The sequence below is a fragment of the Marmota flaviventris genome, chromosome 18 (assembly GCF_047511675.1).
Source record: "Marmota flaviventris isolate mMarFla1 chromosome 18, mMarFla1.hap1, whole genome shotgun sequence".
In the NCBI taxonomy this organism is placed as follows: Eukaryota; Metazoa; Chordata; class Mammalia; order Rodentia; family Sciuridae; genus Marmota; species Marmota flaviventris.
In genome coordinates, this window is record NC_092515.1 from 17,406,532 (window position 1) to 17,420,977 (window position 14,446).

At 53.1% G+C, this 14,446-nt stretch overlaps 1 protein-coding gene across 1 annotated transcript; it reads left to right on the top strand.

The window, feature by feature from the left end:
• The first annotated feature begins 182 nt into the window (after window positions 1-182).
• On the top strand, window positions 183-13,683 carry Dmkn (dermokine). The gene is made up of 21 exons (XM_071604191.1): window positions 183-542; window positions 795-974; window positions 1,079-1,135; window positions 1,385-1,435; window positions 1,549-1,707; window positions 2,349-2,402; window positions 2,789-2,851; window positions 3,009-3,059; window positions 5,300-5,344; window positions 6,273-6,332; window positions 6,478-6,525; window positions 6,687-6,734; window positions 9,273-9,329; window positions 9,667-9,714; window positions 9,986-10,072; window positions 11,179-11,226; window positions 11,335-11,385; window positions 11,714-11,779; window positions 12,698-12,721; window positions 12,830-12,877; window positions 13,387-13,683. Exons 1-20 carry the CDS (start codon window positions 183-185, stop codon window positions 12,875-12,877), a joined length of 1,605 nt encoding a protein of 534 aa, XP_071460292.1. The 3' UTR covers window positions 13,387-13,683.
• The last annotated feature ends 763 nt before the right edge of the window (window positions 13,684-14,446 follow it).

The window sequence follows — 14,446 nt, forward strand, 5'->3', positions numbered from 1 at the left end:
ACTCTGGGAAGGCAGGGGAGTCTGGGAAAGGAGAGAGAAGGCTGTGAACCTGGAGGGAGGGAGAACAGGAAGGCAGTGGAAGAGGAAGGCAGAGGGCACGGGCCAGAGGAGGGAAGGGGTGACAAGAAGCAGATTGGTGGGACAGAGACGCTCCGGGGAGAGAGAGAGGGAGCCGGACAGAGATGAAGTCACACGGGTCCTTGGCCTGCCTCCTGCTGGCCCTGTGCCTGGGCAGCGGGTCTGCTGGCCCACTGCAGGGTGGAGGGGAGAGCGTGGGGCAAGGGCTGGGAGACGCTATTAGCAATGGAGTTGGGGAGGCCATTGGCCAAGGAGCCAAGGAGGCAGCCAGCTCTGGAATCCAGGATGCCATTGGCCAAGGGGGTGGAGAAGTTGCCTCTAGAACCAGGGAGCTGGGGGACACTGTCAGCCACAGGCTTGGGGAAGCGGCCCGGACCCTGGAGAACACTGGGAACGAGGCCGGCAGACAGGTGGAGAACGCCATCCACCACGGAGTGGATGCGGCCCGCGGCGCTGAGGCTTGGGTGAGTGGCTGGGAGTGGGCAGTGGGCTGTGGGCTGAAGATGCTGGGGGTGACTGAGGGATGAATGGGTTTCTTATCTGTGGCTTCTGGGCAGTTTTTTGCACATTATGTACCCTTCCTCTGCGTCTATGCAGCCTCTCAACCTGGTCCCTGCTTTTTTTGGCTCCTGTCCATCTATGGCTGTTTGGTTCCCCCCCCCCCCCAATCAGAGTCAGAGACGGCCACACTGAGTGCAGATGTTCTGTCTTTGCAGGGAACATCCGGAGGCCATGGTGTGTTAGGCCATAATCAGGGCAATCTTGGAGGCCCAGGGTCTCCCTGGGGTCAGGGACACCCCGGAGGCTCAGAAGGCAGCTTCGGAACCAACTCTCTGGGAGGGTACTCAGGCCAGGGAGGCAGTGGAGGGTCACAAAGCTTTGGGACCGATGCTCAGGTAAACTGACCACCCCGCCCTGCCGCCTGCCCCGCCCTCCTCCGAGTCCTCACTTTCCAGCCTCCCTGGTTCTTCCGGATCCCACAGTCTCCCCTTCCCTGCAGGGAGCAGTGGCCCAGCCTGGCTATGGTTCAGTGAGAGGCAGCAGCCAAAATTCAGGGGTAAGAAGGAGAGTCTGGGGACAGAGTGGGCATCTGGGTGCAAGTGACAGAAAGAGGGGGAGTGACAGAAAGGAAGGAGAGGGGGAAGGGAGGGCTGGGGTGGCGGGAAGATTGACTGGGGAGAGGTGGGTACAGGAGGAGCCTGGGGAGAAGGGAGGCATTGAGAGGGCCGAGCCGCAGGCAGCAGGTGGGGCCGGCCTGGGAGAGGAGCGATGGACACTTAGCCAGGTCGGCCCCTTCCTTCTGCAGTGCACCAACCCCCCACCCTCCGGCTCCGGTGGAAGCTCTAGCAACTCTGGGGTAAGAGGCCGCTGTGGAGGGAGGGGACATTCGGCTCCCCTTGCCCTGGCCAGAGGCAAGTGGAGGAGGAACAAATCATGGTCCCTGTCCCCACCCTCCATCCTGCCCCTCAGGGAAGCAGCAGCTCACAGTCCGGCAGTGGCGGCAGCAGTCACGGTGGCGGCAGCAGTGGTGGCAGTAGTCACGGTGGCGGCAGCAGCCACGGTGGCAGTAGTCACAGTGGCAGCAGCAGTGGCAAGAGTGGCAGTGGCAGCAGCTCTGGGTCCAGCCGGGTAAGTTCTGCCCCTTGTCTGAGGGCAGGGATGGGATGAGGGTCCTGGTGGCGCCTGCGGAGGAGATGGGCTCTGGGTCCCCTGGAAGCCACCACAGCTCAGGGGTGGGTGGCATCATAGGCAGTCATCATTCTGGGGCTCCCCCACCTTCCCAGTCCAATCACAGGGCTCCTCACTCAGGCACGTCCGGTTTACCCAAAAGCTTCCCTATCTACTCCTACCTACTCTACTTCCTTCCCTCCCACCCTACCACAGCAGGGAGGTCCTACCTCCTGTCTAACCTCTATTCCTTGCCCACTGGGCAAGTCTGAGTGGAGTTGGCAGTGGGGGAGGGAAGAAAAGAGATGGGCACAGAAAAATACGATAGTTGTTTGGGAAGCTCTCAGAACACGTGAGGATGTGCACAGGGCTGTGGTGTAGATGGCACTAATAACTGTGGCCACAGGTGGGGCTCCCGCATGGTGCACGAGAGGCCAGGAGGGGTCTGCCTTAGATGAGAGGCCTGGAGACAGGGGGCCGCACAGGCTCCTTGGGGGTTTGGGAAGGGTGTCAGGCCAGAGAAGATCAGAAATTACGACAAACCCAAATAGCAGCTGCTTTAACTTGCTGCCCCTTATATCTCTCCCTCTCCCCCTGGCTAGGAACGACAGCCAGAAAACTCCAGGGAATTGGATCAAAGCTTTTCAGTGTCCAAGGTAAGCACTCGACAAGTCCCATTTCCTTCCTGGGTTCCAAGGGGAGGGCTGGGGCAGAAGGAGCCCACCTGCCCCCTGGTGGCTGGATGGCGGCTCCTGGTGGGGCCGGGCAACAGCTGAGATTCCCCAAATCATCTCCGGCTTCCAAATACACACCTGGTCTTCTCCGTGCTCAGAACAACTTCCCTCAGTGACCAACTGGCTAAAGATTGACTGGGGAGAGATGGGTACTGGAGGCGCCCATCTCTACACCACAGCCCTGTACACGTCCTCACGTGTTCTGAAGGAAGAGTGAAGTCTCACGGGAGGGTGTTTCTCAAAAATCCATAAAATGACTGAACGCCCTGGTCCCTCTGCCAGCGTGTGACCCTTGCTTTTCCTTGTAGGGATCCGACTCCGGCCCTTCCTCAGGCAGCAGCAGTGGTGGCAGTGGTGGATACAAGCCCGAGGTCAGTGGCTGGGGAGTCACCTGGGCACAAATCTCCCTCAAACTGTGGGAGAAAAACAAGAGGGGTCAGCCCTTGCGGGCTGAGGAGGGCCAGTTAGAAGCCCCGTTTTGGGGCTGGTGGTTGGGAGGGGACAGAAAGTCTTCCCTTTCTCCCACAGTGTGACAACCCAGGGAATGAAGCGCGACAGGCTGGAGGATCTGGGAGTCAGGTGAGAGACAAACCTGTCACTGTGCCAGCTCTCAGGAGTCCACTGGGCTCAGCCCTATTCCCTTCAACTTGTCTCTGGGGGACTGACAATTTAGGTGGAAGAGACTGAAGGCAGATTCTTAATCATACCAAGAGCCTCCAGGGTCATAGTTCGTGGTGACTCTTTTGTGATACACCTCACTGAACACCGCAGATGGGCCGTGGGGCACGCCATGTGAACCCGTGTTTGGGAAACAGAATCATTTCATTGTCCCATCCCCAGCCAGGGAGCAGAATGCAGTGAACTCTGGCAGAGAAGTTTCCTGGAGAACACATTTCCTCCTAGTTGTTCTGGGAATCTGCACATTAGGGTCAGCAGAGTGTGAGACACGCACACTTAGAGCCCTTGTGCAAAGGTGGGTTCTGACTCAACAGGTCCGGGTGGGGCTGAGCTTCTGCAGTTCTCACCAGCTCCTAGGGATGCTGCCCTGTGGGACCACGCATTGGTGGCAGCGAGGAACAAGGCCAGGAGGGAGAGGATGGGGTGGTTGTGGGCAGCCCTCAGATAAACTGGCTCTCTGAGAGCTCCTCAGGTATTAGGATGCTAGCAGCCCCCAACCTTCTTGGGGTACTGGAGATGAGATCAGGGGTGCTCTACCACTGAGCTACATCCTACAAAAAACTACAAAAGATAAGCCCTTTTTATCTTTTGACACAAGGTCTCCCTAAGTTGCCCAGGCTGACCTTGAACTTGTGATCTTCCTTCCTGTCTCAGCCTCCTGAGGCGCTGGGATTACAGGTGTGCTCGAATCTGCCCAGCAGGGTGCTAACCTTGCGTTGGTTTACAAGTTTAAAATTTTTTTATCTCAGTTTGTAACTCTTTTTTTTCTAGTTTTTTATACCCCGATGTCTTAAGGACATCGAGAGTCAAAAATCTCCCTGTTTTCCTCTGTGGTTTCTGCTCTTGGTGTACAGCTTTCAGGCCAACTCTTTTCCAGTATCATCAATACTTATATGATTTCATTTTTCCCAGTGTAACTCTTTAATCCCCCTCAACTTTACTTTGCCTCTAGTGCTCTAGCCCCACCCTCAGCCTAGCCAGACAGGTTCGCTGATGGGAGCTGGGTGGGCCTTCATGAGGGGCAAGCAAGCCAACAGCAGAAGGGAGGAAACGGATGAGTGTGACTGAGGTTTCCACCACTAGCTACCTGATATTTCCAGCCTCAAGTGTCACATCATTTCCACTGCTGATTTCAGATGCCACTAATAAATACCTTCATGTTTGGGGGGAGCTCCTGGGAGTTCTGTTTTGCTGAATAGATTCATCCGTCCTGGTGCGGGAAACCACACAGCTTTCCTTACAGTAGCTTATGGCCCATGACTGTCTATCAGCACCAGTCCCCTGCTACCACTGATCTTTTCCAGTGTTTTTCTACCTGCTCCTAAACGCTTTATCCTTCCAAATTAATTTTAAAATTATTTTGACAACTTCCCAAGGACTTTTAGAGGAATCGCATTGTCAACACATATATTTTTGAAGATGGCCTCAGGATCTGGAACAGGGCTCTGCATCTCACTGTCTTATCCTCTGGGGCTTCGGTGGAGGACAGGGAGGGCCCAGCCGTTCCAGGAACATCAGGGTAGAGAGGTGGTGGCCTTGAATGTAGCGGCTGAGTCCCTAGTAAAAGGGATGAATGAAGGCCAGCTCTCTGCAGCAATGTGAGCAGAGCCGGCCTTTCACAGCCCGGACTGCATGTTAGCTCTGGGAATGAGGAAGTGGCAATGGAGGAACCTACCTCTAATTTGGGAGGAGACTAAGGGCTCTGCTGGGCCACCTGGGCTCCCACTGGCTTGCCAGCTGGCATCCCCTTTCTTCCCAGTGCAGACATTAGCCCATCTGGGGTCCTCCGGTTTGAATCAATTCAGTCCAACAACCTGCTTGTTCCTGCTTTGAAGCCAGGGGAGAAATGAGACCCTCCCTGTTGCATTCTGGGCAGCTTGCAGAAGCGAATATGAACAGAGAGGGTGATGTTATCCATAAACACCATAAGTGAGCAGTGACTTGGTCCCTCATGGGAGGAGGCTGAAACAGGATCTTCCAGGGAAGATGGAGTTCCATGGAGAGAAGGAGCTCGTTCTTGGGGTCCTGGGAAGTCTTCCGTCATGCTCGTGTCTTAGTCCCCTGATTCCTGAAATGTGTTACCTGCACCCTGCTCTTCTGCCTCTCCTCCCCACTGACTTCTCCACGTTCTGTCCCCCTAGGAAAGCAGAGAGAACAGTCACCTCCTTGGGGGGTCCAATCATCAGGTGAGCCGGGGGCAGCCAGGACTGGCTTTAGCAGAAGGAATGGTGGGGCAGGGGACAGAATGCCAAGGACCTGGGGAAAGAAACAAAAATGTCAGTTTCTTCTTGTAAACTGCTTTGAAACTGTGTCGGTTGACCATTGGGAGACCAAGATGGCAGTCGGGGATCTCCATCCCCCGCCTTCATTCACTCATCCCCTCCCTTCCTCCCAACTGGGATCAGAGCCTTAGTACTTTTGCAAGGAGAAAACATACTAAAGTAACAGAAGAATGGCCAAGGAGTCATTGTTTAAAATGATATTTAAGAGGTCAGTGTGAAGAAGTGGAAAGTTGCTGAACTTTGGGTTAGAAATGGGGGTTCACTTGTCATCTCTGCATCCTCAGGCAAGCCAGTTAACCTCTCTGAGCTGAGGTTTCTTTGATTGAAAAGGGGATAGTGAAGTCTGACTCGCTAACCTCCCACAGTTTTTATAGAGCTTTCTGTATCATAACCAGACCAAGGTAGTACAGAATCCAGACAGGGAGACAGATCCTGAGGCCAGCTGCTGGACACCTCTTGAATTTCAGTTTCCTCATCTGCAAAATGGACTCAGCTCCTGCATAGGAATATGGCTGGATACGGCACAGTGCTTGGCGCATGCCGGGACCACACCTTAGCTGCTCTTGTTATGGATGTGTTTTGGGATAGGAGAGTGTGGAGGCAAGAGTGTGAATCTGATTCCACGGCCTGGGTAGGGCTATCTAGAATCATCCTAGGAGGGCTTTTTGAGGTGGGACTTTTAGGTAGCATGTAATGAAGAAAAGCAGGTCAGTTTCCAGAGAGGAGCAGAGAAGTGTGAGCAATGGTGGAGACTGGGCCTGCGCAGGTGGGCAGATGCATGCCCAACAGAATGTGGGAGCCTTACACTGAGCAGTCCCTTTCTCCCACCCAGGGGCAAGGGTCCAGTGGGGACAGTGGAAGAGGTGATGCTGTCAGCGGTCTCAATACCGTGGTGAGCGGAGGCACTCCTTCGCCTTGGGCTTGGAACATGCTGTCAAGCACTCTTTGCCTCCCCTCTTGATACCCCATCTCCTGCCCCTGCCTCTTGTTCACAAAGTGACTTCTTGATCTCATCCCATTTTTCATTGGTTCCTTAGAACTCTCAGACGTCTCCTGGGCTCTTCAATTTCGACACTTTCTGGAAGGTGAGTTCTGTAAGATCACTCTGCCCTGTCCCTTGGTCCTACAGTGTAAAATCCTCTTTCTATACCAACAGTCGGCAGAAGTCCTTGACTTCTCCTGGTCTGAAGCCCTGAGCCGAGTACATCCTGACGTGATTTGGACATTCCTTTTGTTTTCTTTGCAGAATTTTAAATCCAAAATGGGTTTCATTAACTGGGATGCCATAGAAAAGGTAAGTTCTGGCGGGTCTTGCAGTCCTGATCTTAGTGGGAGGGGAATACAAGTTAGAAGCGAAACCTTTGCTTGTTGAGCCAGGGGAACAATAATGATGGCCACTAAGAAGGTATTCAGGCAAGTGCAAAAACTCAAACCCAACCCACCAACAAATCTTGGGGAGGGCCAGCAGAGACATGAAAAGACAGGGAGAATTTGGACACAATTGGGAGTCGGGAAGAGGGCGTGGGATGAGCCTCTTTAAGGCCTCAACATGTAGACCTGACCCAGTTCTGAACCTCAGGTTCCCCTCTAGAGCTGGAAGGAAGTTAAAGGAAAAGGAAGTTTAAGGAAAAGGAAGTAGGCCTGATCATAAGGCACAGATTGCATGGGAGTCAAGTAGCCCTAAAAGGCCACGTGGGGACTGACACACCCACAGGAAAAAAGGCAAAGGAAATAAACAGCTGCCCAGTGCCTGATGGGTGACAGGCATTAGTCTGGGTCCTGTGCATATGTAACCTTAGAAGATAGTTGGCACCTAGAACCTCTTTCTCCTTCCTTCCTTCCCACCCCTCCCTCTTGGAGCGGAACCGCCCGGCCAGGCCCATTTGACATCAGAATAGCAGTATTGGGGGTGCTGGATGGGAAGGGAGGGGACACAGGGGCAATGAACAATCCAGACACACTCCCCAGGCAAAAGCTGTGACTTGGTGGCCCACTGCTGTGATTTGTTTGAGCCACTCTTTTGGATTGTGTTAAAGAATGTGAATTAGAGAGCTAGGGATGAGGCTCAGTGGAACAGTGCTTGCCTGCCTTGCATAGGCCCTGGGTTGGATTCCTAGCTCCATTAAAAAAGAATGGCTGGGCTCAGTGGCTCACATGTGTAATTCCAGTGTCTTGGGAGCCTGAAGCAGGAGGACTGCAAGTTCAAAGCCAGCCTCAGCTGGCTAAGACCCTAAGCCACTTAGGGAAACCCTATCTCAGTAAAAAATAAAATAAGGAATGGGGATGTGGCTCAGAGGTTAAGTGCTTCTGGGTTTAATGCCTGGTTCAAAATGAAAAAAAAAAAAAAAAGAATTATTTGCCAATATTTAAAAGTTGAGACTTCACTTAATGATTTGGGTTTCTGTCCTCTCTTGAAAAATGTGACGACCTGAGGCCTCCTTTTCCCTGGGGCAGTAAATGACAGGTGAGGGGTGAGGAGCTGCTACTTTTTGCCCTGGGCTCTTGATTTTCAGGGGTGACACTACCCCACTGACTCCCCTGGGAGCATGAGGTTCTGAGCCCTAGTGTAAAAGGGTAAAGCCTCTGACCCCTGCCTTCCCAGGACTTGTGGTCTTTCTGGGAGAAAGGGGTGGTGATAAGTAGAATGACCCAAACCCGGGAAAGGTGACTCTGCTCTCTTGGGAATGAGGTGGAGTGAGAGAGGAGAGGGCAAAAGGTCTCCGCTCCAGGGAATTTCTGGTTTGAATGAACAAAATAAATTCTCTAATTTATAGAGAACAGTTTCTGGTAGGGGAAAGACTCCTTGCTGTGGTGCTTAGGGGCTGATGGGAGAGCCAGGGGACACATCACACTTCCCACAGGACCAGGACAGACTGCCAAGCATTTTTGTCCATCTGTTGGGGCAGCGAGAACGTGATCACAGTTAGGCAGGAGGGCAAGGGCCAGTCTCCTGGAGAGGCAGGTCCTGCAGGAAGAGGGACAACAGGGCAGAGAAGGTGTGGAGCACGGTCCTCCTTCACAGTGAGGATAGGGAAGCTGAGGATGTCCCCAGAGTGAGCAGTAAAGACAGAGGAGCCCCATGTAATGCTCCAGGTGAGGCGTGAGGGTTCTCAGGCCAAGCTGGGCTACCTGGATTTGCCTAGTTGACAATGGCAGGCTAAAATGTCCCTAGAGATTTCTGGAACATGCTCCATGTTACCCTGCCTTGGCCACCATGCCCCCTAATTCATGTTCCTCAAGCTCCCTCTTAGAACCTATTTCTTTGCCCAGGACCAGAGGAGCTTTCGCATCCCGTGACCTCCAGACAAGGAGCTACCAGCTGGATGGGAGCCCCCGCTCCCTTCCTAAACACCGCTCCCTCATCCCCAGTCTAGACCTTCACCCTTGAAATAAACCATAGCTGCCCCCCCACTCTGGTCTCTGGTGCTTTCTTCCGTCTCCACTGTTGTCTGGGGCTGGGGATGGGGGTGCACACCCACAGCTTTGGGAGATGCCAGGAGGTGGCACTGCAGGCAAGAAGGGGTTGTAGGGGCAGGTCCTGGTCCCGAGGTTCATCTACAATTATGTTGTACCCCTAAACCCGGGAGGGGTATGGGGAGAGAGACTAGAGGCTCTGTGTTAGGGGAGGGCAGGTGGGTTCATGGCTCAGAGATCTAACTTCTCTCTCCCTCTGTTTCCAAAGCAGTTTCTGGTGTCCTTAGACTCCCAAGTTCCCTCCAAATCTTAGTCACAGTGAGGTTCTGAAGGCTGAGAAGTGTCAGGAGCCCGAGTCAGGGCTTAGGTGAGCAGGGTGGGGCACCCTGCTAACCTGCTCCCCACCTTTCATCCACAGGGCCGAGTCCCGTCCCCCAGCACCCGAGCCCTCCTCTACTTCCGCCGCCTCTGGGAGGTAGGAGAATTCCCACGTTCTGAAGAACTGGGGATCACGGTCATCATGTCCTTCCCCATGCCTCCCTCAAGGCAGTTACCTTCGGTTCCTGCCCATTTGTCCCCAAATTGCCTTTCTTTTCATTTTTTGAGATGGGTCATCTCACCCAAATCTTGTCACCAATGCCATCTCAAAATGACCAGCCACAATCTCCTACAAGCTCATCTTCACTAAGTTGCACCCAGCCTCTCAAGTCCATTCCAAGGCCACCTGGAAATCTGCCCCTTTGCTGCCACTTCCCACCCTCTGGGTATTGCCCCCTACCCCAAGCCTCTCTCATGGCTCCTTCTCCCTCCAGAATTTCAAACAGAGAACTCCTTTCTTCAACTGGAAAGAAATTACTGAGGTAAGGGGGGCAGAAGTTCTTTCAAGGTGAGGAAGCTCAGCACTAGGGGACCTCAGGAGCTTGGGGCCTTTGGCAGGTGGCATGCTGATGTGGCTGTCCCAGTTTCTTCCCCTCCCTGCTGAGGGAGGGTGCCTCCTTCCTTCCCCACCCTCCTAAATTTATGCAACCTTGAGTGGGGGTGGGGTGGGAGAGAAGCCTTGCGTCACTGAAGGAGCAGGGTGGGAGGGCCTCCCCAGGATAAAAGCCCAGGCTCCAAGGCTGAGGCCTCCAGAGGCACAGAATCATGAAGCTAGCCACTGTCTCTGCTCTGCTGCTGATCCTGCTAGGCTTGGCCTGGCTCAGGGGGAGCCACAGCTGGGTGGGTATTTCAGGGTGAGCAGGTGCAGGGAGACCATGGCGGTGGGGGGGAGAAGAGGAATCTGGGGCTGGGGTCAACACCTGTGCCAAAAAGTGGCACTGGGGAAGAAAGACTAGGGGAAACTGGAGGGAGAATGAGAGTACGGGGATCAGATTAGGTTCAAGTGTGTGCAGGTGCAGGATGTCTGAATATCTGAATCTTGGGGAGGATGAGCAGGACCTCTGGGGCCTGTAGAACACCACACCTTGGTTCTGCATGGCCATTGGCCTTTGGGAATTAGAACCTTTGGGCCCCAAGGCAAAGGTCGTCCACCCGGGCCAGGCATGTGAGACTCTACAGGTGGGTTAAGGCCCTCGGCTGAATGTTGTTATGCATGCAGGTAGGGTAACTGTTGTTATGTCATCTGATTTTTCGAGAAAATCTAGAAATATGATTTTTAATTGTTTGCAACTAGTCTTTTTTTTTTTTTTTTTAAATGAGCCCTAGCAAAAAATGTCTGAAAGCCTATGGACAACCAGTTTGTGACCTCAGTGTCGCAGAGTAAAGAGTGGGGTTAAGAATTCAGGTTAGGTGTGAATAAGGCAGAATTAGGTTAGACAGGATTTCCTGGTATTGTTCCCCCCTTTTTTGACTAGGAGCTAACCTAATTATTTAGCTTCAGTAATAGTAACTGGTCCTTCCAAGGACCTTGCAGGGAAGATCATTGGTGCAGGGATTAAAGGGCCTATAAGGGAGTAGCAGGGGTTGGTGTAGACAATTTTTTGGTAGGCTGTGGCTAAGGGACCTGGGTCTGCCCCAGAGGAGCCTGTGTGGACTCAATTCTTGCCTTTCTAGTGCATTCTCGGGCCAGAGTTGCCAGTGCTCCCAGTGTGTGGGTGGGTGTGGTGTTGCCCAACCTGACTCTCCACCATCACTCCCCAACCCTGAGTGTGGATATCTATGTCCTACATCTATCTAGGCCACTGGCTTAGGATGGAGAGGTGGGTTGTGTGAGATGGGGCTCCAAGAGGAGGGCAGGGCCTAGGCAGCAGGATGAGAGAGCCCTGGAAACCCAGCAAGGCTGAAGGACCACAAAGATGCTACTGTGGCTTTTTTCTCCCTCCCAGGATGCAGACGTGTACACATTCCAGAAGAGGGCTGGCGGTGCTGATCAGGTGGGTGTCTTTGTCCTCAGACTCCCCTGGAAGGCCCTTGGTCCCTCTCAGCCCTATTCCTGAGTCTGGCCAATCTGAAATTCTCTCTTTTACTCCCCCACCCAATAGTTTCCTCAGCCTGGCTCAGGAAGGCAAGAGGTGCCAGCCGTAACTTCCAAGGCAAGACCTGCCCCCTGATGGCTTGATTTAGACTCTACTTCTTCCTTGGTCTCCGACCCTCACATCCCAAGTCACACTTGAGGAGTTGGGAGAAGTACCAGGGAGGGAGGAGGCAGGCCCTTTGGGCTAGAGAGTGCAGTGGGGCAAGGGCTGGGCTCTGGCTGGCTGGAGCTGTCTATGAAACCCGTCACAGAGGGGAGAAAGCAGGTTTCAGGAAACATCCAGCTGGGGCAGGGCCGTGGGGGGTTTCTTCCAGAGCAAAAAGTCTTCATCCTTCTCCTTCCCTCCCACACCCCACTCCTGTCCCCGCCCACTCTTGCTCCCACAGAACTACAATTACAACCAGCAGGCATATCCCACGGCCTACTACGGGCAGGTCAAGACCCCTGCTAAGGTGAGACTTGCCACTGCCCTGATTTCTCATGGTGGGGGTGTCTCTGCAGGGGGGAGAGGCAGGGGCATTCACTGTAGGGCCCATCCTGTTCACTTTGACAAACCGGCCTCCATGTCCCTTCATGAGGGAGACTCAGGTGCCCTGAGAGCAGTTTGGAAGTGGGGGGCAGAGGGAGTGGTCACTATTCCTCACAGTTATGGTCTCAGAGGAGGTTCAAAGGGGACAGTTTAGAGCAACAGAGAAAACTGGGAAGGATCTGAAGATCTTTTCGGAGACAGAATGTGGCTCTAACAAATTATATCCCGCCAGGAAAAACACACAGGTGGCTTTTCTTTCTTTGTAGTGTTTGCTCTGTGTCAACTTCTTTTTGTGTGTGTGTGTGTGTGTGTGTGTGTGTGTATGAGGGGGTAGGAGAGCAGACTGGCACTTTGGGGTAGCTAGCCCAGGAACTCTTGGTGGGAAACCAAATCCTTCATGCCTTGAAGGAAATAAAAGAAAAAAAAAATACTTACGAGTTTTTTTTCGCTTAGCTGTAAGGAAAGCAATCTTACAACAGCAGGAAAAGAATATGCTAGATACTAATTAGCCTGGCAAAGAAAAATAGGTCAGGGATTTTTCTCTCCATATCTCCAAACAATAAAGCCCTTGTCCCTCCTGTGGTCATGGTGTCCTCAGGGGCCATATATGTATGGTGCTTTCCTAGTGTCCTAGGGACATCATGGCTCTGTATATACTTAGGATGATAAGTCAACTGTGGGAACAAAACCATAGACTCAATGTCCAGTCAGACTGAAGGTCCTTGGTGATAATCCTAGCTTGTGCCTGCCCCTGCCATTGGGCTCTTGGTGATCCCTGAGGACAAAGCAGTGTAGCCGCCACTGTAGCCCCATGTCACCTCCTCTGATCTTCTCTTTCCAGGGAGGAGCCACGATTTCTTCCTCGGTGAGTAGGGGGACAGAGAGAATCAGGGTCCAGACAGAAGGGGCCTGAGGCCAGAGAGGGTGGAGGGGACAGTGCAGTGTGCACTCAGCCACTCTCCTCATCCTTCAGGCTTCCCGGGTGCGACCCGGCCTGCTGCAGTGGGTGAAGTTTTGGTAGGTAAGTGTCGAGCACAAGGCGGCCTCTTCCGAGCTGAGGCAGGGTCACCTCTGGGGCGGGCTGGGGTCTTGACAGCTCCTGGAACCTCAGTCAGCTACCTGAAGTCAGTTTTCCTCTGGGTGGATGCTGTAAGGAGATTCAGGAGAAGCAGACGCCATTGTGGGGTGTGGAAAGAAAAATCACTGAGGACACAGGAGAGCACCTGTGAGTGCCGAATGAAGGGCTGGAGAGAGCGGGCACCGCACAGCGAGGACAGGGAACAGTCCGGGGGACTGTGGGTAGAAGTTCCCAAGTGGGATGAAGTGAGGCTCTAGGGGGAAAGCTGTTATTGATTAACTTGGTGGAGCCACAAAATCTGTTTTAGGTAGGAGCTAAACGTGAGGGAGCTGCAGGCGGAACAGGCAGGACAGCAACGAAGCTGCTGAGCCTGGAGCCAGAGGAAAGCGGATCAGCCTCAACAGATTCAGGGGGATCACATTCGATCATTTGATCTTTTTTTTTCCCCCTAGAAAACCACTTTGAGTCACTACTGAGACCTATACACACCTGTCGGCAAGGAGTCTGACTGAGCTGCTCTCCAGCTGCCCCAGCCTGAGCCGCCCCGGCCTGGGTGCTGGCCTCCCATCTTCTGGGCCGGACCTGGCTCACCTGTTCCTTGTTTCTTCCCACTCCACCATGGTGTCTCCGTCACCACCAGCCTCATGGGAGAAACCAGATGCTTTCTTCATTTGCTCCATTTGTGACATGAAATCACCATGACAATTTTGCAGGGGGAATTTTCTACTCTTGGGTTTCTCTGGGAAATAAACGACGAATCTGGTTTCCCTGAGACTTTCTCAAGTTGTATTATTTACCACAACATCATGGCCTGAATCTAGGAGGATGGGAATGATTTAGGGTCAGATGATCTGCTTTCCTGCTGAGAGTAGTATCCAACATGGTGTGCTGAGAGATAAGACCTGGGTTTTAGTCCTGACTTGATACAAAGCAGCTAGCTGATTACATCATGCCTGTTTCCCCATCTATCAAAACAAAACAAAACAAAACAAAAAAACTTTGACCAACCTATATCTGAATACCATGCTTACTTTATTTGAAGCAGTCACAGGTGTTAATTGTGGAGCAGGCTGAACAAATGTTAGCTGCAGGGTAGGCTGAACACTCGACCCCCTCTGTCTGGTTCCCTATCGCTTGTTTGCCTCAAGTCTGAACACTCAACCCCACTCAAGCTGGGACACTCAATCCCACCCGTCTGGTGCAACAGAAGCCCACATGTAGCCCCTGCCCAGTCTGCCTGAAGGCAGAAGATGACACCCTAGCAACTACTGTGTGATCCAGTCACTGTACACCAACAAGGCAGCTTGCAGACCCAGAGACCCTGTTAGATTTAAGCAGCACAGCAAAAGGGATATAAGACCTTCTCCTGCCAGAACTCTCTAGCTTTCTCCCTCTCTCTTGCTTTGCTTCCCCCCCCACCTCTTTTTCTTCTCTCTTCCTGCTTTCTTTCTTTTTTTCCCTTCCTTCCCTGTCAATCAGACACCACCACAATAAAGATCTCTTGGAGGGACT

Bases quoted from the DNA above. Each gene is read 5' to 3' on its own strand.
- Dmkn (XM_071604191.1), top strand. From the start codon at position 183: ATGAAGTCACACGGGTCCTTGGCCTGCCTCCTGCTGGCCCTGTGCCTG. The intron at 3,060-5,299 runs GTGAGAGACAAA...CTGTCCCCCTAG, and splicing joins CTGGAGGATCTGGGAGTCAG to GAAAGCAGAGAGAACAGTCA. The intron at 11,780-12,697 runs GTGAGACTTGCC...TTCTCTTTCCAG, and splicing joins AGGTCAAGACCCCTGCTAAG to GGAGGAGCCACGATTTCTTC.